General features: G+C 39.8%; 1 protein-coding gene across 26 annotated transcripts in view; it reads right to left on the bottom strand.

Annotated features, from left to right (window-relative positions):
* Positions 1-23,525, bottom strand: part of EIF4G3 (eukaryotic translation initiation factor 4 gamma 3) — a 373,903-nt gene that overhangs the window by 31,394 nt on the left and 318,984 nt on the right. For 25 of the 26 annotated variants that reach the window (XM_073007734.1, XM_073007735.1, XM_073007738.1 and 22 more), the window contains 9 exons: positions 21,029-21,175; positions 20,379-20,615; positions 18,147-18,251; positions 16,194-16,326; positions 13,250-13,344; positions 10,838-10,931; positions 9,111-9,228; positions 6,432-6,652; positions 4,573-4,688 (listed from right to left, as the gene is read on the bottom strand). In XM_073007734.1, coding sequence (XP_072863835.1) covers positions 4,573-4,688; positions 6,432-6,652; positions 9,111-9,228; positions 10,838-10,931; positions 13,250-13,344; positions 16,194-16,326; positions 18,147-18,251; positions 20,379-20,615; positions 21,029-21,175 — 1,266 coding nt within the window. Of the gene's footprint in view, positions 1-4,572; positions 4,689-6,431; positions 6,653-9,110; positions 9,229-10,837; positions 10,932-13,249; positions 13,345-16,193; positions 16,327-18,146; positions 18,252-20,378; positions 20,616-21,028; positions 21,176-23,525 lie in introns of those variants that run through there. The other variant, XM_073007741.1, reaches the window with a different exon arrangement.

Below are 23,525 nucleotides of genomic sequence, written 5' to 3'. Positions count from 1 at the left end.
GACGGAGTTTCACTCTTGTTGCCCAGGCTGGAGTACAATGATGCAATCTTGGCTCACTGAAACCTCTGCCTCCCAGGTTTAAGAGATTCTCCTGTCTCAGTCTCCCAAGTAGCTAGGATTACAGGCATGCACCACCAAGCCTGGCTAATTTTGTATTTTTCGTAGAGACGATGTTTCCCCATGTTGGTCAGGCAGGTTTCAAACTCCTGACCTCAGGTAATCGCCTGCCTCAGCCTCCCAAAATGCTGGGATTATAGGTGTGAGCCACCGCGCCCGGCTGTAAAAGGTTTCTTATATATGCTTTTAACCAACTAATTCCCTTTTGTTTCTGGCCACATCTGTACCTCACACACAGTCTTAGTTTGTTAAATAAATTACCACTCATCCTTCTTATTCCAACTTCCAGAATGTCACTTCTGTCTATTCCCTGGTCTCTTCATCCTTGTGGGTCTTTCACTTTTTTTTTTTTTTTGAGACGGAGTCTCGCTCTGTCGCCCAGGCTGGAGTGCAGTGGTTCGATCTCCCCTCACTGCAAGCTCCGCCGCCTCCCGGGTTCACATCATTCTCCTGCCTTAGCCTCCCTAGAAGCTGGGACTACAGGCGCCCGCCACAACGCCCCGCTAATTTTTTTGTATTTTTAGTAGAGACGGGGTTTCACCGGGTTCGCCAGGATGGTCTCGATTTCCTGACCTCCTGATCCGCCTGCCTCGGTCTCCCAAAGTGCTGGGATTACAGGCGTAAGCCACCGCACCCGGCCTTTTTTTTTTTTTTTTTAAACAATATAACGTCTCACTTAGTTACCCAGGCTAGAGTGTAGTGGCATGATTATAGCTCACCACTGCTTCAAGTTCCCAGGCTCAGGCAATCCTCCTGCCTCAGCCTCCCCAGTAGCTGGGACCACAGGTGTGCCACCATGCCCAGCTAATTAAAAATTTTTTTTGTGTGGAGATGGATATCTTGCCCAGGCTGGTCTTAAATTCCTGGGCTCAAGTAATCCGCTAGCCTTAGCCTCCGAAAGTGCTGGGATTACAGGGGTGAGCCACCGTACCTGGCCCCTTGTGGGTTTTTTACCCTCACTTTAAGCCAATCAACATCATTGCTACCTTTTCCAAAGGACCTGTAAATGAATGCAAATATTCAATCCTCAAGCTGGGCGCGGTGGCTCACACCTGTAATCTCAGCACCTTCGGAGGCCAAGGTGGGCAGATCATTTGAGGTCAGCAGTTAGAGACCAGGCTGGTCAAGAAGGCGAAACCCCGTGTCTACCAAAAATACAAAAATTAGCCGTGTATAGTGGCATGCGCCTGTAATCCCAGCCACTCGAGAGGCTGAGGCAGGAGAATTGCTTGGAACTGGGAGGCGGAGCTTGCAGTGAGCTGCAATCGCCCCACAGCACTCCAGCCTGGGCAACAGGGCAACACTCTGTCTCCAAAAATAAAATAAAATAAAATAAAATAAAATAAAAAAATAAATAAATAAATAAATAAATAAATAAATAAATATCAATCCTCACTACAAGGAAGTGATTAAATGTCTTCTAATAGGAATTCATTCACTGTGTTTGCATAAAGGGTCAATTAGCTATATCATGATACACATTTTTTAAACTTTAAAAAGTTCAGGGGTACATGTGCAGGATGTACAGGTTTGCTACATAGGTAAATGTGTGTCATGGGGGTTTGCTGTAGGGATTATTTCATCACCCAGATGCTAAGCCTAGTATCCACTAGTTATTTTTCCTGATCCTCTCTCTCTCCTTCCACCTTCTATCCTCCAGTAGGCCCCAGTGTGCATTGTTCCCCTCTATGTGTCCATGTGTTCTCATCATTTAGTTTCCACTTACAAGTGAGAACATCAGGTATTTGCTTTTCTGTTCCTGCATTAGTTTGCTAAGGATAATGGCCTCCAGCAAAATCCATGTCCCTGCAAAGGACATGATCTTGGTCTTTGTATGGCTGTATAATATTTCACAGAGTCTATGTACCACATTTTCTTTATCCAGTCTACTGTTGATGGGCATTTAGGTTGATTGCATGTTTTTGCTATTGTGAAGAGCGCTACAATGAACACACGTGTGCATGTGTCTTTATAAGAGAACAATTTATATTCCTTTGGGTATATACCCAGTAATGGGATTGCTGGGTCAAATGTTATTTCTGTCTCTAGGTGTCTCAGGAGTAGCCACACTGTCTTCTACAATGATTGAACTAATTTACACTCCAACAGTATAAAAGTGTTCCTTTTTCTCCACAACCTTGCCAACATCTATTGTTTTTTGATTTTTTAATAAGAGCCATTCTGACTGGTATTAGATGGTATGTCATTGTGGTTTTGATTTGCATTTCTCTAATAATCAGTGATGTTGAGCTTTTTTTTCTTGTGATTGTTGGCCACATGTATGTCTTCCTCTGAATACTGTCTGTTCATGTCCTCTGTCTACTTTTTAGTGTGTTTTTTTTATTTCTTGTAAATTTGTTTAAGCTCCTCATAGATGCTGCACATAAGACCTTTGTCGGGGGCCAGGCGCAGTGGCTTATGCCTGTAATCCCAGTACTTTGGGAGGCGGATCACCTGAGGTTAGGAGTTTGAGACCAGCCTGGTCAACATGGCGAAACCCCATCTCTACTAAATATACAAAAAAATTAGCTGGGGGTGGTGGTGGGTGCCTGTAATCCCAGTTACTCGGGAGGCTGAGGTAGGAGAATCGCTTGAACCCGGGAGGTGGAGGTTGCAGTGAGCTGAGATTGCACCACGGCACTCCAGCGTGGGTGACAAGAGCAAAACTCCATCTCCATGAAAAAAAAAAAAAAAAGAGAGCAAAAGAAAAAAACGACAACAAAAAAACACCTTTGTCTGATGTATACATTGCAAACATTTTCTCCTATTCTGTAAGTTGTCTGTTTATTCTGTTGATTGATAGTTTCTTTTGCTGTGCCGAAGCTCTGTCATTTGATTAGATCCCATTTGTAAATTTTTGTTTTCATTGCAATTGCTTTTGGCATCTTCATCATGAAATCTTTGCTTGTGCCTATGTCCTGAATGGTATTGTGTAAGTTTTCTTCTTCACAGTTTTGAGTTTTACATTTTAATCCATCTCTAGTTGATTTTTGTATATGGTGTAAGGAAAGGGTCCAATTTCAATTTTCCGCATATGACCAGCCAGGTATCCCAACACCATTTATTAAAATGAGAATCCTTTCCCCATTGCTTGTTTTTGTCAGGTTTGTTGAAGATAAGATAATTGAAGGTGTGTAGTCTTATTTCTGGGTTCTCTATTCTGTTCCACTGGTCTGTGTGTCTGTTGTTGTACCATACCACATTGTTTTGGTTACTGTAACCCTGTAATATAATTTGAAGTAGGTTCAGTGCGGTAGCTCATGCCTGTAATTCCAGAACTTTGGGAGGCCGAGGAGGGCGGATGACAAGGTCAGGAGATCAAGACCATCCTGGCTAACACGCTGAAACCCTGTCTCTACTAAAAGTACAAAAAATTAGCCAGGCGTGGTGGCAGGTGCCTGTAGTCCCAGCTACTTAGGAGGCTGAGGTAGGAGAATGGCGTGAACCCAGGAGGCAGAGCTTGTAGTGAGCCAAGATCATGCCACTGCACTCCAGCCTGGGCAACAGTGTAAGACTTTGACTCAAAAAAAAAACAAAAAAAAAACATATATATATATATATATATACACACACACACACACACACACACATACACACATACATGGTTTGAAGCAGGGCAGTGTGATGCCTCCAGTTTGTTCTTTTTGCTTACGACGGTCTTGGCTATTTGGGCTCCTTTTTTTGGTTCCATATGAATTTTTAAATAGGTTTTTCTAGTTCTGTGTAGAATGTCAAAGGTAGTTTAATGGGAATAGCACCGAATCTATAAATTGCTTTGGGCATTATAGCCATTTTTATGATAGTGATTCTTCCTATCCATGAGCATGGGACGTGTGGTGGCTCAGGCCTGTAATCCCAGCACTTTAAGAGCCCGAGGTGGGTGGATCATTTGAGGTCAGGCATTCAAGACCAGCCTGGCCAAAATGGTGAAACCCCGCCTCTTCTAAAAATACAAAAATTAGCTGGGCATGGTTACAGGTACCTGTAGTCCCAGCTACTTGGGAGGGTGAGGTAGGAGAATTGCTTGAACTTGGGAGGTGGAGGTTGCAGTGAGCCGAGATTGTGCCACTGCACTCCAGCCTGGGCAACAGAGCAAGACTCTGTCTCAAAGAAATAAAAAAGACCATGATAGCTATATCCAGGGTGCCAGAAATGCTTCATAATGATAATGTGTTGTTTTTGCTCCTTAATATCGAAGTCAATTTGGTTTTCCTTTAGTGGGGAAGGATTGGTACTCATTCTCTCTGCCCACCACTCTTGTGTTGTAAATTATAGCATCCAATTAAAAGAGAGTACTTGGCAGAAATGCATCAGCGTTAAGCAAACTGAATTGTGTAGGACTTGGATTACTCAACCTAAGTATTATCAGTTCATAATGACACCTGATTTAGACCAGAACCAAGTATTATATACTGTCAAAGGACTTTGTTTTTTTTTTTTTTTAATCTCATTTACCTTAAAATCATTAATGTGTAGAAATTCATCAATGATAGATTTGGACTTCCTCTCCATTTCCTCTTCTGATAATGCAGCCTTGTCAGGAGCTGACACTGCTGAAATTTCTGGTTTTGCTATTAGAGAGGCCCCCCCCCCAAAAAAAGTAAAAATAATAAAAATTACTATTAAAATAGTGAGATTATGGTTGACAATATTATGTACTTTACATTATTTTTACAGTAAAGGCATTTAATAGCTACAAGACAATAGATACAAGACATTTAAACAGAATACAGAAACCTTTTGTTTTAGAATAGATTTGCACCAACTAACTTTATAATCTACAATAACAATGAACAAGATTTAGGAACATGATAAACTTTCCTATTTAAAGCTTTTTTGTTCCTTTCTGTATTATGATTGTTCCCCATTGCTTCGAAGATGAAGAGTTCACGAGGTCTTCACAATCCTGCACAGGTCAGGGCCCTGCTTGCTACTAAGCTTGAGCCACACTGCTGCTTGAACAAATCGTGGCTATTCCTACTACAGCTTTGCTCATAGTAATTCTGTCTGGAGTGCTCTTTTCCTCTGCTTCACACTCAACCCTGTCTACAAACCTGCTTCATTCCCATGGGTCCTTCAGATGAAGGAAACCTCCCCTTGCCCTAATTCTACATAGCTCCTTGGTAACAGATAGTTCTAAGTATTCTCTTAGAACTAAATTCCTTTCTTCATAGCACCTTTCTCAGTTTGTGTCTTTTGTGGAATTACTAAAAAAGGTCTTTCTGACTCAGCAGACTGAAGGCCGAGAACAGGGATCAAGTGTCTCATACTTACTGTGCATCTGGTAAATGTACAAATGAATCAGACGATAAAAACACATAGAGCAGCTGTGCTACATTATTCACTACACACAAGATATTTTAATATCCTATCTTGTTATATTTCAAAAGTATCTACCACAGATTTAAAAAAGTCACACGTCCCTAAAGCTGTATTATCTAAAGTTACACCAATTGGGAGAAGACACTTTAATTTGTCTCTGAGATCCATTTAGGGACTACAGTTAAGAGAAACAATTTAAACAGTGAAACAAATTAGAAAGCTATATAAATACTAAAAACAACTGGAATTACTTCATGATAAATATTTAAAAGAGGCTGAAAATAATCTTCAATTTAAACTGTTTTCCATTGCTATATTCGTCATCACAACATTTAATACTTTTTGAAAACCTTGTATTTATCAGGTAATGTTCTAAGTATTTACATGTATTAACTTCTTATTTAATTTTCATAATATCCCGAAAAGGTAGGTACAACTTATCCCCATTTAACAGATAAGGAAACTAAAACACAGGTTAAATACATGAAGCAAGTTTTAGAGCATTATCTGAGCAAGTCCTCTAAGTATATACATGCTAAATGCATACAAAAACAACAGGTTACCAAGGAAGATGAAGGCGACTAAAGATAACCTAATACCTTCTCTTTGGTTTGTCTTGCAGTGGCTCAATAATGAGAATTTTCACACATTTGAGGGGCTCTACACAGCATACACAATCTAACAGCAACGTAAAGTGTGGGATGTTACAGGGACTTGTAAGAAATTCAGATTGCTTAAAATACAGCAGGAGGACCTCCTCACCATAACATTTAATAAAGAATGGAGAAAATTTACAAACTGTCGAGCTAAGGCATACCTAGGGAATGAGAACTGTTATAAAACTATGAAGTGCCCTTTAACTCTTCAGATGCTGGTATGTGTTGCTACTATATGTTGATTCTAAAATCTACTCAGGCAGTCTCCTTTTTATTTTTCCTTCCAAATTTAAAACCCAAATCAGAATCTGCATCTGTTTAAGCCAAGTCTCTCACCTGACTCCCTTGTTTTATTTCGCTCGGCCTCAGTGCTGTTCCTCTCCACATCCACAGCCCCTGTGAGCTGCTTCACGGTCTCCAGCATCTCTCTCCGCTGCTCTTCTTGAGACTGATTGTCTAGCAGGTCTTTACTGCTGCCACCCCTCATGAAAGTATTTGGCCGAGCTGTTGCAGATGGAAGGGGCTTATCATTCTTCTCCCTGCCCATACTTCCACGACTTAAAAGACAAAACAACACATTTCAAAGGAAAGACAAGCCCATGTCCCCTACATATTCAAATTATAAAATAACACTAAGACTTTCTGAAAGTATGCAGAATAATTTTTCACAGATAACATTAGATGTGTGAGGCACCAATTATATTTCAAAGTCTGCTTATTCAACAAACAAGTAAAAGAGTACTTTAAAGGGAATATTTATTAAGATGTTTTAACTTTCTTCTCTGAAGCGATACTACTTAATACTTTAAAATGTCAGTGGTGGCCAAGCATGGTGGCTCACACCTGTAATCCCAGCACTTTGGGAGGCCGAGCAGGGCAGATCACTTGAGGTCAGGAGTTCAAGACCAGCCTGGTTAACATGGTGAAACCGTGTCTCTACTAAAAATACAAAAATTAGCCGGATTTGGTGCCGGGTGCTTGTAATCCCAGCTACTTGGGAGGCTGAGGTACGAGAATTGCCTGAAACTGCGAGAAGGAAGTTGCAGTGAGCCAAGATTGCACCACCACACTCTAGCCTGGGCGACGGAGAGACTCTGTCTCAAAAAAAAGTCAGTGATAATTTTGGTAATTTCTTTTTCTTTTCTTTTTTGAGATGGAGTTTTACTCTTGTTGCCCAGGCTGGAGTGCAATGGAGTGATCTCGGCTTACTACAACCTCCGTCTCCCGGGTTCAAGTGATTCTCTTGCCTCAGCCTCCTGAGTAGCTGGGATTACAGGCATGCACCACCATGCCTGGCTAATTCTGTATTTTTAGTAGAGACAGGGTTTCTCCATGGTGGTCAGGCTGCTCTCGAACTCCCGACCTCAGGTGATCTGCCCACCTTGGCCTCCCAAACTGCTGGGATTAGAGGCGTGAGCCACCATGCCTGGCCTTAATTTTGGCAATTTCTTATTTTAGTTTTTAAAAATCTTTCAGGAAAAAGAAGACAATGATGAAAGTATGAGTTACATAAATGAAAGGGAAACAAATATTATAAGAACATGGTATCACTATCTTAGAAATTATACAATGGTACCTTTTTATGTAGAAACTTAAAACATATGGAAAATATTTGAGAATCAAGTAAAAGCTGTCTTAGATTAGCTAACGCCATATATTTTACTCCTTTTAAAAGAGACTCTCCGTATTTCCTGATTTCGTCTTCTTTTAGACAATTCTAACCAGCTGGGCAAACAGTTTGTTGGCCCATGGTAGACCAGAAGCAGCAAATTAAAAGGGAAAAGGAGAGACTCAGGCAGGAGAATGGTCTAACTATTGTGAAAGAACGTACACAAGTGCTTAGGAAGCAGAACGATTAGGGGACATTTATGAGAGCAAAGCGCCACAAGTGATACTCAACGACAATCTGAATCATCATGAAAAGCTGACTTGTGCTAAGTATACTTCTTTTCAGAAGAAGTCAAGGGATTAAGTAACACAGTTTGCAAAGTTTACCTAATCAAACTTATTACAATAATAATAATAAAAAGCCTGATGGGAGGATTGCCTGAGACCACGAGTTCAATGCCAGCCTCGGCAACATAGCAAGATGCCATCTCTAAAAAATAATAATTAAAAAAAAAGTTTTAGAGCTTAAAGAAACTTCAGTTCTGAAAGTGCTTATGTAAAAAATGTTTTTTGTGACTACACTACAGGGTCCCCATTCATGGTATGTAAACCAGCCAACAGAATACTTGACTGTAACAATCCTATAAAAGCAAAAGTAGAAAGATAGTGAAATACGGAGACTAGCAAAAAAAATGAAGGAAAACCTCAAATATAACGTGAAGAACACTGTGACAGAGAAATGTATGGGTGGATTGTCACGTTCTTTAATTCCCATAGTTGAGAATGCTAGATGCTTCTAGAGCATCTGGAGGATTAGCTTGGGGAGCCCCTAGACATGCCTCCAGCGCTGTTTGGGTGGGCCTAGTTTTCTTAAGAATCCCTTCCCTCCCAGCCAGGCACAGTGGCTCATGCCTGTAATCCCAGCACTTTGGGAGGCCGAGGAGGGCAGATCACAAGGTCAGGAGATGATCAAGATCATCCCGGCTAACACGGTGAAACCCTGTCTCTACTGAAAGTACAAAAAATTAGCCGGGCGTGGTGGACGGTGCCTGAAGTCCCAGCTACTCGGGAGGCTGAGGCAGGAGAATGGCGTGAACCCAGGAGGTGGAGCTTGCAGTGAGCCAAAATCATGCCACTGCACTCCAGCCTGGGCGACAGTACAAGACCCCATCTCAAAAAAAGAAAAAAAAAAAGAATCCCTTCCCTCCCATCCCATCCCAAATCCACCACCCAATTATGTTCCCATCTTAGAAATTATAGTGTGTGTGAAGATTAAAGAAGGAAATCAACTTTAGGAATAAAAGGAATGCATCTATAAGGATTACTATCAGAATCCTTGTTCCTATCTTGCCACACATACTGGCAAGCAGGCTGGCCTTGGGTAGACATAAAAAGCAGGGTTCTCACCTAGTTATGGTCCTTCGGGAATCAAACTCTACAGGCGTGGATGGCGTGGACCCTGAGGGTGCTGGAGGTTGCAGGGCAGAGAATCTGTTTAAACTGGAAGCACTTGACCGTAAGGCATCTACACATGTCAAGGATTTAGAAAAAAATACAAATCACATGACTAAAATGCAAATAATCAATCATCTGCATCCCTGGGTGAGGCCTGAGACCAGGCATTCCTAACAAGCTTAGGTGATGCCAATCTCCTGGTCCCTCTACCATATTCTGAGAAGCAAAGTGTTAGAAGGAATTTGCATGTAACAGAGAGTTTAGAAGTCTTCATTTATTACAACCATTCGCTCCTTTAAGAACATAGTAAACGGGTGGGAGTGGCAAATAGAGGAAGAAGGCAAGCAAAAACAGAATAAAACTTTAACAAAGCTAACCAACACAAATGCTTCAATCTCATGTGTGTACAAATAAGCATGTGGGTTTTACTGAATAATGACATTTTTTAAAATTTAAAGAAAAAAGGCTGAAATTACTTAGTAGAAGGGACATATGGGAAGTAGGTTAACACTGAATTTTTTTGTTCTTTCCATTGGGCTTCCTCAGTTAATAGGATGTGTTTGTGATGATCCAAACATCTTTGGACTTCAGGTCAAATCTCTCAAAATCTGATTTTCAAAAAAGATTTTGAACAATATTTCTTTATTCTTTTATAACTCCCTAAAATTACAGTAAATGCACCTGCATATTAAGATTATTTCCTCAACATAATGAGTTTCCCTTTTAATTTGAGGTCCCAGTAGTTTCTCTAGCTATATTAAATTTGTCAACAACTACAAAAAGGAACCTAAAAAATTAAGGTCTTAGTGGCTGAGTGTGGCTCATAACTGTAATCCCAGCACTCAGGAGGCCAAAGTGGGAGGATCACCGGAGCCCAGGAGTGCAAGACTAGCCTAGACAACATAGTGAGACTCCATCTCTACAAAAAAAAAAAAAAAAAAAAAAAATCAGTCAGGTGTGATGGCGTGTGCCGGTAGTCCCAGCTACTCAGGAGACTGAGGCAGGAAGATTGCTTGAACCTAGGAGGTTGAGGCTGTGGTGAGCTGTGATCATGCCACTACACTCCAGCCTGGGTGACACAGCAGGATCCAATCTCAAAAAAATAAATAAATAAAATAAAAATAAATCAATAAACAAAGGTCTTTTTTTTTTTTCGAGATGGAGTCTCGCTCTGTCACCCAAGCTGGAGTGCAGTGGCCGAATCTCAGCTCACTGCAAGCTCCACCTCCTGGGTTCATGCCATTCTCCTGCCTCAGCCTCCCTAGTAGCTGGGACTACAGGCGCCCGCCACCTCGCCCGGCTAGTTTTTTTGTATTTTTTTAGTAGAGATGGGGTTTCACCATGTTAGCCAGGATGGTCTCGATCTCCTGACCTTGTGATCCGCCCGTCTCGGCCTCCCAAAGTGCTGGGATTACAGGCTTGAGCCACCACGCCCGGCCCCACAAAGGTCTTAATTAGCCTAAATGAATGAACTGAAATTTTTTTTTTAAATGCTTAAAATTATTTAAGGATCCTGAGAAAGGATCTATGTTGAAAGGAAAGGGCTACCAATAAAATTTTAGGCATGATTAGTCTACACATCTTTCCCTAAAACCATCATTCGATGACTATGGGAATGTGCTGTGAGGCGAATGCTAAGAAGCCACAGCCAGGTTTGAGGAGTGACACTGCACACTTACCAGTCTCGCTTGCCTTTGCTCCACCACTGCTGCCTTTTCCCCAGCTGCCTAGCTGTGCTTTAGGTACCAGTTGAATTTTTTCATCAATTGTAGGCTGTAACATAAGAGACCACAAGTCAGTTATAGGAAATATTCTAGAAGAATAGTTTTTCTTTTATTTTTTTTCTTCTTCAGTGAAGTAGAACCAATTTTAGCAACAAAAAATTTGTTTGGAATGCCAATTTAATAGAAACAGAAATTGAAGCTGTTCTCATTAAACTGGGATCCATGTGGCCCCTGAAGCACTTCCTTGGACTCCAGTTTCTATAAAATACTGTTTGGTCTAGAGAATGCATCCAGGTCCTCCTATTTAAGATGGTTTATGAATTTGCTAACTGTAATAAGCAGTTTCTAATCATTCTTCTTGTACACTACCCATTAATTTTAAAAAGAAAAAAATACAAATACCACAAAATTAATTCATTAGTATCTTTACATGACTATCAGAACACAGATCAACAGACACAAAAATTTCATGTTGGGGCTAGAGATAGGCAGTGGGATGTGAATATTCAACAAAGAATAAGAAGAAAGGCATTCGAATGTTAGGCAGGGAGCGTAGGAAGTTAAGGTGCCTGATATCTCATGTTTAATCTTCCAAGCACACCTTTACTACAAGTGAAATAAAATTACGCTGTATACATTATTATAAAATAAATATAACATAAAAGTTGTAATGTAGTTCTTTGTAAAAAAGATATTTCTATGTTCTGACAGCTCATAATATGTTGCTATGCTATATAATGTGCTTTCACACAAACCTCTCCCAATTAATAATAAATATGTTTAATGGTTTTGTTCTAGGATACTCATGTATAGTATCTCCAGTATAACTATCTGAATACACAAAGTTTATTAACAATTTACATACTTAAAAATATTAAAGTAGTAATGTTGGAGATTTGATACCAGCATTGTTTTTATAGTATCCAAGCACGGAAAGCATAATATTTAAAAATACAAATGTTGTTATTAAATACTGACACATTTTTCAAAATGCTGGAGGATTTCTTTAAACATAAACTTTTAGTTAAAACTGTCTCTAGATGGAAATGGAGATGGTAAGACTCAAACTGTATTCAGCAATGGAATTCTTGCTCTGAGATATAAACAACTAGAAGAAAGTACCAGAATCTTGGAGAAAAGGATCCTAGCTAACTACATTATTAAGAGAGATCCAGAGGGAGAATTTTCTATCATGAAGCAAAGCTTCGACAAAACTGTGAGATGCAAACGACATAGCCCATTTTATTCCAATTTTCTTTTCTTTTCTTTTCTTTTTTTTTTTTTTTTGAGACGGAGTCTCGCTCTGTAGCCCAGGCTGAAGTGCAGTGGCCGGATCTCAGCTCACTGCAAGCTCCGCCTCCCAGGTTTACGCCATTCTCCTGCCTCAGTCTCCCGAGTAGCTGGGACTACAGGCGCCCGCCACCTCGCCCAGCTAGTTTTTTGTATTTTTTAGTAGAGACGGGGTTACACCGTGTTAGCCAGGATGGTCTCAATCTCCTGACCTCGTGATTCGCCCATCTCGGCCTCCCAAAGTGCTGGGATTACAGGCTTGAGCCACCGCGCCCAGCCTATTCCAATTTTCTTAAAGATTTTTCTTAATATTTCTTGTCAGTTATCTTCTTTCATGTAGTATTTTCACATTAGTTTTGATTGTCTTTAGTATTTTGCTAGCAGGGTGCCAATTTTCAGAACTATGGAAAGTGTAAGGATCAAACTAGACTTGCAAATGATTTGGAAAACCCACTGGACTTTAGAAGTTTCCACTCTTATCATATTTAATACTGCTTTCTCTACATTCTCCAAAGTTCTTCATTCTACTTACATGATCAACTTTTACTGCTGAAAATATCTGCTAGAGAGTTTTTTCCTCTTACTGCCCACAGACTCTCAAAAGAGAGGAAAGCAGAGTCTATTAAATCCTTATTACAGAATGATTTCTAGTACGCCCTTTAGGCCTTGGATAAGGCAAACCTTTCATGGTAAGGTTTAAACAGGTGATTGCTTTTTTCCCCAGAGCTATGGATACATTGTGTAAAAGCCTGCAATTGACATAGGCTTCTAAAATATCTTTATTACCTCTCCTATATTAAGCATCTTATGTCTAAGAAGTAACCTAGTCTTTCCCTCTTTAGTAAGCCCTTATAGAAGCAGAAATGAGTATGTAGAATACATTGATCAATAGCAACTCGAAGAAAAATGCATTAAAAAATAACCACCCCATGGATTTGCAATATTGCTGTTTTACATAAATAAGTACTTTTGAGACTCACGTTTTGCAACTATTGTGAATTGTGTGTATGTGTGTGTGTGTTTAATATCAAAGGCATCAAAGGAGAGTGTAAATTGTACTTTAAATGTCAGACTCACCTTAGTGATTTTTAGGAATTTTGAGGGGTCCAGTACCCGACTGTTCTTGGCCCCTTGTACAGTGTTCCACCCACCTTCATCCACTCTCTGGACACCTGCAAGGAGAACAGAGTGTCAGTCTCTCATCTGTCTTAAGTCAGTTGGACACTGAAAGAGTGAGCAGTATTTTCATCAAAACCAAGAAGAAAGACAACAGAAGCTGTTAAAGCATTGATGACAGTATCTTTAATCCCACAGCAGGAAAATACATGCAGAAGCATGGCTTATTTTGGCTCACCCATGAAACATTACCGACCTACAAACAAACAACTGACACAAATGAATATCTGGTGCTGGAGAAGGCAGGGCCAAATCCAGTATTCACAGAATTAATGACTAGAACACTTTGGGAGAAGTCAGATGGAAATTATTTATTCTAAAGTATATTGTATTTAATGGGGTCAAATGACAGAAGTATGCTTTGATTATTTCCCAAACCTGCTTCCCCAACATTTCAGCTGCTCAAGTGGAAAACCTTGACTCCTCTTTCACACTTCACATCCAATTTTTGTCTGTAAACCTTGTGAGTTAAACCTACACAATATATTCAGAATCTACTAACAACATTAGCAGTTTTGTTTAAGCCACCAACACCCCTTTCCTAGATTACTGTAGAGACCTGTTTTGGCCTTCCTGCTTCTACCTTCAGCTGTGCTTATCATGGCAGCCAGTGTGATTCTAGTAAAGTACAAGATTCTGCACTTTTTTGTTCAAAACACTTCTGATACCTTTCTATCTCGTTCAGAGAAAAAGAGAAGATTCCTTACAAATGGCCTCTAAATAATCTGGCTCCTGTTGCCTCTCAGTCCCCATCTTCTACCACTCTCCCCATCAGGCCCTTCTTAGGTTCAGCTGCACTGGCCCCCCTGCTGTTCCTTGAAAATGCTGCTTCAGGGTCTTTGTACTTACTACTCCCTTTGCCTAAGTCTCTTTCCCCATATTTCCACATGATTTAACACCCTCACTTGCTTCAGGTCTTTGCTCAAACAATACCAACTTTTATAGTTTCCCCAATTTTCCTATTTAAAACTGCAACCTACTTGCCAAGATTTGCACTCCCTAGTCCCTTCTCCTTTCTTTTTCTACAAATTTATTTGACAAATGATATATTTTCTTTAAGTATTTATTATTTATTGTCTCCTCTCTCCCCTCTACCATAAGATGTAAGCCACATGATGGAAAGGACTTTGTGTGCCTTTTTAAGTGACAGACAATACTTGCTGAATGAATTAATAAATTGAAAGATCACCTGTCTATCCAAAAGCTTTTCTGGTCCTAACATACTTCTTGATTTTCTCTGTGCTATCTGATATTACTGATCATAAACAGACTTGCTTCTTCCTTGTTTCTATGACACTTGTATCTTAGTCCTTTCTCTCCACTTGCTCTTATCTGTCACTTTTCCAAGAGTTCTTTTCTTCCTTTAGTCATATGTGAATATCCTCCATGAATTAGGCTTTGATATCTACTCCTTTTCCCTCTCAATCTGGTTCAATGATAAATAAAAATTATTACCCAAAAGGCACTGCACTACGTACTAGAGTGAGGAAGGTAAGTGTGGTATCTCAAGAAACTTAAAAGTAAATTTTCTTCTCTGCAGAATTCATCTCTCCTAACAATTTCACTATAAGCTCTACTGTGTCTGTGACAATAACTAATGGTAACAAAGTATTTACTATCAGCCAGAAAATTATCATTTCCCTCTGAAAAAGGTTTTCTTTTCCAGTGTTCCTAAACTTAGTAAATGGACTATTGCCTCAGGTTTAAAAAGCCTTCTATTTCATCTTTCACTTTTTTTGCATGTCTCTTTCTTTTTATTTATTTGTTTATTTTTTTGAGATGTAGTCTCACTCTGTTCCCCAGTCTGGAGTGCAGTGGTGCAATTGCGGCTCACTGCAACCTCCAACTCCTGGGTTCAAGTGATTCTCCTGCCTCAGACTCCTGAGTATCTGGGACTACAGGCACACATCACTATGTCCAGCAAATTTTTTAGTAGAGATGGGGTTTTACCATGTTGGTCAGGCTGGTCTCAAATTCCTGACCACAAATGATCCACCCACCTCAGGCTCCCAAAGTGCTGGGATTACAGGCATGAGCTACCATGCCCAGCCTGCTACAAAGTGCCCCTTTCTTTTTTTTTTTTGGAGATGGAGTCTTGCTCTGCCGCCCAGGCTGGAGTGCAGTGGCGCAATCTCAGCTCACTGCAAGCTCCGCCTCCCGTGTTCATGCCATTCTCCTGCCTCAGCCTCCCGAGTAGCTGGGACTACAGGCACCCGCCACTATGCCCGGCTAATTTTTTTGTATTTTTAATAGAGACGGGGTTTCACTGTGTTAGCCAGGATGGTCTCGATCTCCTGACCTTGTGATCCACCCGCCTTGGCCTCCCAAAGTGCTGGGATTACAGGCGTGAGCCACCGCACTCGGCCCCCTTTCTTAAATAAAGTTTTCTTTCAGCTTTCTGTCTCTCTTCTTTTCCTCTAAATTTTAACACTTAATGGAGAATACATTTCATAATTGATACTATATTCCATTTGCTTAACAAATGTTCCTCTTTTGCTTGTCAAAAGTTTTACCTTACCAGATAAACTGTACACTTTGAGAGGGAAGTAACTACATTTTCCACTTCTTTTTCTAGTCTCACCAATTCTGAGTATATAGAAGATGCTCAATAAAGTCTTACTGCTTACTGGCATTTAAGTAGTGAAAGAAATCATGTTTTGTTCCTGCATTCTCAACTTTTACTCAACAACTTTACTCTTCAGGTGAAACTGCTTCACCTAACAATCACCACTCTATTCTTTGGGCTATTCTTTCTGATCTCATTTTACACCTAAAAATAGATAATTCTTAATATGTATTCGTGAAACTTCCAAGTTCTCTAAACTCTGGTGGATTCCGGCCTCACCTGGTCTTCTCTTCTCTTTGGTCATGAGCTGCTGGACCTTCCTTTGCTCTTCTTGTTCTTCTATTTTAGCTTCTTTGTGAATCTGTTCGATAGTTTTAGGCCCTTGATCTGCTCTTCGAGATACCCAATTGCACTACAAAAGTAGAAAATAAGGTTATCTGCCAGATAACTGAAAATTTTTTAAAATTTAAAAATTTGTAATTTTTACTACTGGAAAAGTACGAAATACCTACAAAAGCTGTATTATGGTAGTTTCTCATGTATCTTATAGATGACACTATGAGCAGTTTAGGATTAGAGCTAAAGAATTAAAATCTTCTCAATCAAACCTGACCAACTGTATACTACATATTCCAATAGCCAATGCATACAAAGAACAGGGTAAAAGATGGCCCAAATTTATTATAATATTTTTAAGCATGGCATATATTTCTCTGTGGACTAGACAGATTTTATCTGTATCAGTATTTTGTACATTTGAAAGGAGGAGAGAAAAGTAAAAATGACGAGGATTTCTTGACCTTGCCTTAATCTGTGGGATTACTACTCAGATCATACCAACTCCATAGGGGTTCTAAGTCAAGGATGACTCCTGCTTTTCTTTCTCCAATATCATGATTCTGATATTCTACACAAAGGTCCATACCACTCTGCCCTTTGGTTATCCCCTGTATTAAGGACAAAATAAGTTGTCACTTTATAATTATACTTCTCCCTTCTCTCCCTAGCAACAGTCCCAAAATCTGATATAAGTAGAAGTGACTGATAACATGGGTGGAGACATTTTTTATATTTATTTATATTAGCTAGAGGCAAGAATGGGAAACAGGTTTAAATCAGAATGCAAATTCTGATCAACTAGTGGTGGCTTTCGTAATATGAAGGATCGTAAGATCACATCTAGTCTCAGCAAGATAAAGAATCATCATCAATGCTATCTGGCCTGGGTGGAGGAGAAATAAGAGGTAGGGCTTTGTTCACTTTCTCTAGTGATGTAGTATATTCCCTGTTGAAGTGAAACTTACAAAAGAGTAACTCCCTGTAGGAGTTAAACTTAAAAAAGAGAAAAGTAGTAGTAACAAAAACAGCACCTGGTAAGAGAAATGAGAAAGAACAAAACAAAACGAAACAAAAACAGCAGCAGAATAGCATGGTCACAGGAAAAACGAAAGAGAAGAAAACACCAATATCTGAGCTGGGCACCTTACATAATTATTCCATTGACTCTTTACAACAAATCTACAAGGCAGGCAACATCCTCATTTTAGAGATTAAAAATGTAAGGCTCAGAGAGTTAAATGTATTTACTGTGGAGATGAGACTTGCTGATTATTTAGCATACAAAGACTAAATTTAATTGAATTTAAATTTGAATGGAGTTTGAATTCAGAATGGCTGATTACAAAATTGCAAGTGGCTGGGCACAGTGGCTCACTCCTGTAATCCCAGCACTTTGGGAGGCTTGAGGTCAGGAGTTCCAGACCAGCCTGGCCAACAGCGTGAAACCCCATCTCTACTAAAATTACAAAAATTGCCCAGGTGTGGGGACATGTGCTGGTAATCCCAGCTACTTGGGAGGCTGAGGCAGTAGAATCACCCGAATCTGGGAGGCGGAGGTTGCAGTGAGCTGAAACTGAGCCACTGTACTCCAGCCTGGGTGACAGAGTGAGACTCTGTCTCAAGAAAAACAAAACAAACAAACAAAAAGAAAAACAAAGCAAAAACAAAATATGGTTTGATAATCGGAGTAAGGAGAAGAAACACGTAACTGGCAATAGGACTTCTGTCCTTCCTCAGAACTCTCTCACTGAAAGTTTGCCAATTCAAGTTCTGAAAGTCCTGAAGCAAAAGCACTGACTTTACACATGTAAACAACAGGACATCCTTCCCCAGTCCAATTCCTTTAAAGACACTGGACCAGTAAGCTTATTATTATTATTTTTTCCCACTCACCAGCCTTAGGTCTATTACATCTTGAAGCATGAAACGAATCCTAGATGAAGTTTTTCTTTCTTTCACAATTTTCTCCATCTGATTAAAGTACTGGTCCATACGTGGCTGCAAGAGACAAAATCATTAGTACTCCTGTCTGAGAAACTTAAATGTAATTTTCCCATGTTACAGTTATTTATGTAGTTATCTATTTATTTTCTTAGAGATGGGGTCTCACTCTGTTGCCCAGGATGGAGTGCAGTGGCACAATCACAGCTCACTGCTGCTTAGACCTCTCAGGCTCAACCGATCCCACCTCAGCCTCTAGAGTAGCTGGGACTACAGGAACGTGCCACCATGCCTGACTAATCTTTTAAGTTTTTGTAGAGATGGGGGTCTCATTATGTTGCTCAGGCTGGTCTTGAACTCCTGGGCTCAAGTGATCCTCCAGCCTTGGTCTCTCAAAGTGCTGGAATTTCAGGCATTAGTCACTGCGTCCAGCCCATGTAGTTTTTAAAATGGTCTAGGAATATCAATTTATAGCGAAAATATAATGTGGTAGAATTTTTATTTTTATTTTTTTGAGACAGAGTCTTGTTCTGTCACCCAGTTGCGAGTGCAGTGGGTCAATTATGGCTCACTGCAGCCTCAATCTTCTGGGCTTAAGTCATCCTTCTGCCTCGGCTTCCCAAGTAGCTGGGACCACAGGCATATGCCACTACACTTAGCTAAATTTTTCTGTATGTATGATTTTTTTGAGATATGAAATCTCACTATGTTACCCAAGCTGGTCTCAAACTGCTGAGCTCAAGCAATCCTTCTGCCTCAGCCTCCCAAAGTATTAGGATTATAGGTATGAGTCACTCTGCCAGGCCATGTGGTAGAATTTTTAGTTGTTCATATGACCACCTAAAATAAAGACTACGTTTTTCTAGGCTCCTGGCAGCTGGCTTTGGTCATGTGATTAATTACAGGCACTAATATAAATGGAAATGTTATGCTATAGCTTCCTATGGCCTTCCTAAAGAGACCCAATGGGCTAGGCATAGTGACTCATACGTGTAATCCTAGCAATTAGGGAGGCCAAGGCAAGAGGACTGCTTGAGCCAGGAGTTTAAGACCAGCCTGGGCAATTAAGTGAGACCCCTCATCTCTACAAAAAGTAAAACAAAACAAAAAAAAAACTGGGTGACAGGGCAAGACCCTGTTACTTTTTTTTTTCTTTTTTTTTTGAGAGGGAGTTTCGCTCCTGTTGTCCAGGCTGGAGTGCGATGGCTCACTGCAACCTCCACCTCCCAGGTTCAGGCAATTCTCCTGTCTCAGCCTCCCGAGGAGCTGGGATTACAGGCATGTGCCACCACGCCTGGCTAATTTTGTATTTTTAGTAGAGACGGGGTTTCTCTATGTTGGTCAGGCTGGTCACGAACTCTCGACCTCAGGATTTGCCCGCCTCAGCCTCCCAAAGTGCTGGGATTACAAGCATGAGCCACCGTGCCCGGCCGACCCTGTTACTTTAAAAAAAAAAGTGAGAGAGAGAGACACACACACACAGAGAGAGGTGGTTGTGTCTTTTGCCCCTTTTCCTACCTTCTCTGGTGAGAGTGATTAGGACAAGGGTTACACTTTAGGAGTCACAGAATGTTAAGCTGAAAGGACTTACCTCTGAACTTTGTTTACATAAATAAGAAATAAACCTCAATCCTGTATAAACCACTGGGTTTTCTGTCACAGCTAAGCATAATCCTAGCTGAATTAGATGTTATGGAGCATTTCTGACATTATTTCTTTGAAGCATTTCTAATTTCTATAACCCTTAAACAGCACATATTATTATAGTATTTTTAATGATTTCTTATATTATGGTTAGACAGCTGTGTCATCAATTAGAGTATAAACTTTAGAAGCTACTGCTGGGTCTTCATTTCTGCATTACCCTTAGGCCATAGTAGTTTTCCTTTTCATATTTCTGTTCCCAATTGTCAAATGGTTACAGAAGAAGAAAAAAGAATATGAGACAAATAATCTGAAGAATCTACAAACTGGCTTTTACACAATTTGGGACCCTCCTCACCTCTGACTCTAATGGAAATGTAAGGAGCACGAGGGTTAAACACTGACAATGAGATGGGCAAAAGAAGAAAAATAAACAGGCTAGACCTTTGGGACAAGATAGAACTATTTTGTTTGCAGTCTAAGTTCTTTTGCAACTGACAAGGAGCCTTTGTGAAGGTTTCTGAGCTTCTAGATTTTTACCTTTGCTTTTTCAAAGTCCAAGTCTTTGCCAATGGTGGTGAGCAGGCGACACAGGCACTCCAAGGATTCTTCATCATGGTTCTTTAGCAGCTTCACCACACAGTCGTGCATGATGGCTTCAGTCAGCATTTTGAGTTTAAAGAGTTCTCCAATAAACTTGATGTTGCCAATGGATCTCCGCCGGGCTTTGTCCTTGGCTTCTTCCAGTTCATCATGAAGCCTGGTCCTCTCCTCTGGCTGTTGTATAAGGAGGAATAATAGCATCTTGATGATGAAAGCTGTACTGCACAATAAACACTGAGATTCATGGTCTTTACTCTTTCTAGGGGTCAGATGCCCCGGAGAATCTAATAGCAAGTGTGAATCTACTCCTCAGAAAACTGAACTATACCCATCCATTTCAGATTTTTGGAATTCAGTGACCTGACTCAGGCTTAGATTGAATCGCTGGCATGGAAAATTGAGCTGTCCCCTATATTAGACACTAAAAGGAACAAAGCATTCCCCTAAACATTAATATGTTGTTTCAACATGAAAAAGGCAATAGGTCCCTCTTAAGGTAGCAGGGAGATGCTGTATCCAGCTTCCTGAAATTTCTACTTTACAGTGCTCAAAGTGTACAAGCACTGTCTTTCTATGAAAATACTTACAGCACTGGCAGCCTCAAGTTCTTTCTGCTTCTTCTCAAAGACATCATCATCTGCTTTATCTTTTTCAAACTCCTTCTGGCAACGGTTCAGTAGCAGCTTCCGGAAATTCACTGTGTTACCAGGCTTGTCTGCCATGGGTACTTTCAGCTACATCCAGACAGGAAAATAAAGAAAAGCAACAAGATTACTTAAAGACATTACAAATATCTGTTTGCTTTATTGTATGAAATATGCTGACTGAACCACAGGCAAGCATTCTATAAGAGGCAAACAATATAGCTTCAGGCATTTCATGATTCAACAGTAATATGTTTTAAATTTTATTTAGAAAAGACAGACATTCCTCTCATATAAATGTACTCTTTTTTTAGCCATGCTTCTAGCTGACATGGAAATCCTTGTCATATCATTGCAACTATAACCCTGAACTTATCTAGACCTTACTTAAAAAAAAAAAAAAAAAAACTGTGTAGAGTTATTACTTCTTTTTTTAAGAAGTACCATTGTAGTAAGTATTTTGGTTTAATAGGACACACAGAAATGACATAAGACAAGGGAGAATTTGCTGGCTATCACAAAACTGTTGTAGGTGAGATCCTTATTGCATTTATGCAGAAGTTGGGATACTGGGGGATTTTTGATATATCTTTCCATTGGGGAATGTTATAATGTTAGTACTTACCTTGACTATAAATATAGTATGTTTATTGCTTATTGCTTATGTGCCATGAGAATATACTAGTTCTCCAAAAGTTTGGAAGCAACATCCTTACAAGGTTTCCATCCAAATCCAACAATAATTGTTTTCTAATAGTTGTAATAGCTCAAGGTTACTTGTAACCAAACACAGAGACATTCTTATGAACATATTTAGAATATAAAGACAGTAGACTGCAGCGTGGATTCTACTAAAATATTCTAATGTACAGATGACATCCCTCTGAGTACCATTTTGAACAGCTATTTCATTATATGATACAACAGTTTTTCTGGGATCACAAAGTGGCTTCCAAAGTTCTGGAATGTATGCATGGTCTTTGCCCTATGTATAATGGAAGATCTTTGTGAAAATAGGGTACACTGCATTCATACTCACAAAATAATTAATGTTATCAACCAGAATGAACTTGGTCAGCTGCTGATCAAGGCTGGATGGCTAGAAAAACTTACTGAGAACTGAGGATGATGATGCTATAGAATATCTGTACTAGAACTGATGGCACACTCTCCAATGTATTCCCTATCATGTATGAAAGATCATTTAACAGGTCCAGTTATACTCAACCACGTGTTACAATGCATATTTCCTTTCGGTAGGAAACATTTTCTTAGGAAGAGGGGAACATCTTCAGATAATTTTTTAGACAACCAAAGAAAAGGCTACTGTATCCTTAACTCCAAATTTAGGCTACATAAATGCAAGCAACTATAGATCATTTCACAGTCAGGCCTACTCTAAAGTCACACAAGTCAGCCTTCAAGAAAAGAAATGCTACATGAAAGCAAGAGTTTTCCAAAGCAAAAGCCAAAAGTTGATTCTACCTTCTCTTATATAAGACCCAGAATACACAATAATGGACTAAGAAATACCAAAGAGAACCAAGAAGTATATTCAAAAGCAGGGTGGCATACAATAGAGCACCAACATGACATTAGATTTTAGAACTAAAGGTTCTAAAAATCAGCAGTTATATCCAATTTAGTGCTTTATAGGAACATAAGTTAAACCAGCCACAAAATCCTAGCCAGCATCTTGGCATATTTACCTCCATCATCAGTATTGACATTAAGTGCATAACTGACTGATAAGAAAATAATAGTCCAGCCCACAATCTATCATCTCTAAAGAGATGTTTCCTACATTACAGATTTACTGTGTAGAAACTGGGAGAAATAAGGACAACAAACAACATGAAAATCTAAGCACTGCCATATGGTGAGAAGTGTAGGGAAGACTATTTTAAAAGAGCTGGGTTAAGGATCAAAAGTTTTGCTTACTTGCTATGTAAACAAAGGCAATTCTTTTAATCCAAGTTTCAGTTTCATCATCTAAAACAAGGGAGGCACAGTCTCTATGTCCAACTGAGAGGGCAGCTTGAGCATTCAGCAGAGAAGCACTTTAATAAGCCACAGAAAAGCAAGCTGTAACTGAAATCGAAAGAGTGCTGGAATACGAGTCACAAAATCAGAAACTGAATCCCAGCTCTTTCATTTAATCTACTACGTGAATTTGAGCAAGTTACCTCATCGAACCTCAGTCCTTACACCTGCAGAATGAGATATTCCAAAATGATTATAGATTAAGGAACATGATAAAACAGCTGTTGAAAAGGGAGCTCTGGACATTGTCACAATCCCAGCTCTGCCATGTGACTTTGGCCAAATTACTCAGTTTCACCAAACCTATATTTCAAAAATGGGGTAAGGTATTATACCTATCTCTTAGGAGGTGTTATTAGGAGGATCAAATGAGGTATCTAAGGAAACAAATAGTGGC

This window comes from Chlorocebus sabaeus, chromosome 20 (genome assembly GCF_047675955.1).
Source record: "Chlorocebus sabaeus isolate Y175 chromosome 20, mChlSab1.0.hap1, whole genome shotgun sequence".
NCBI classification, from domain to species: Eukaryota; Metazoa; Chordata; class Mammalia; order Primates; family Cercopithecidae; genus Chlorocebus; species Chlorocebus sabaeus.
The sequence above is the reverse complement of the archived record's forward strand: the minus strand, read 5'-3'. Positions and strand labels throughout refer to the sequence as shown.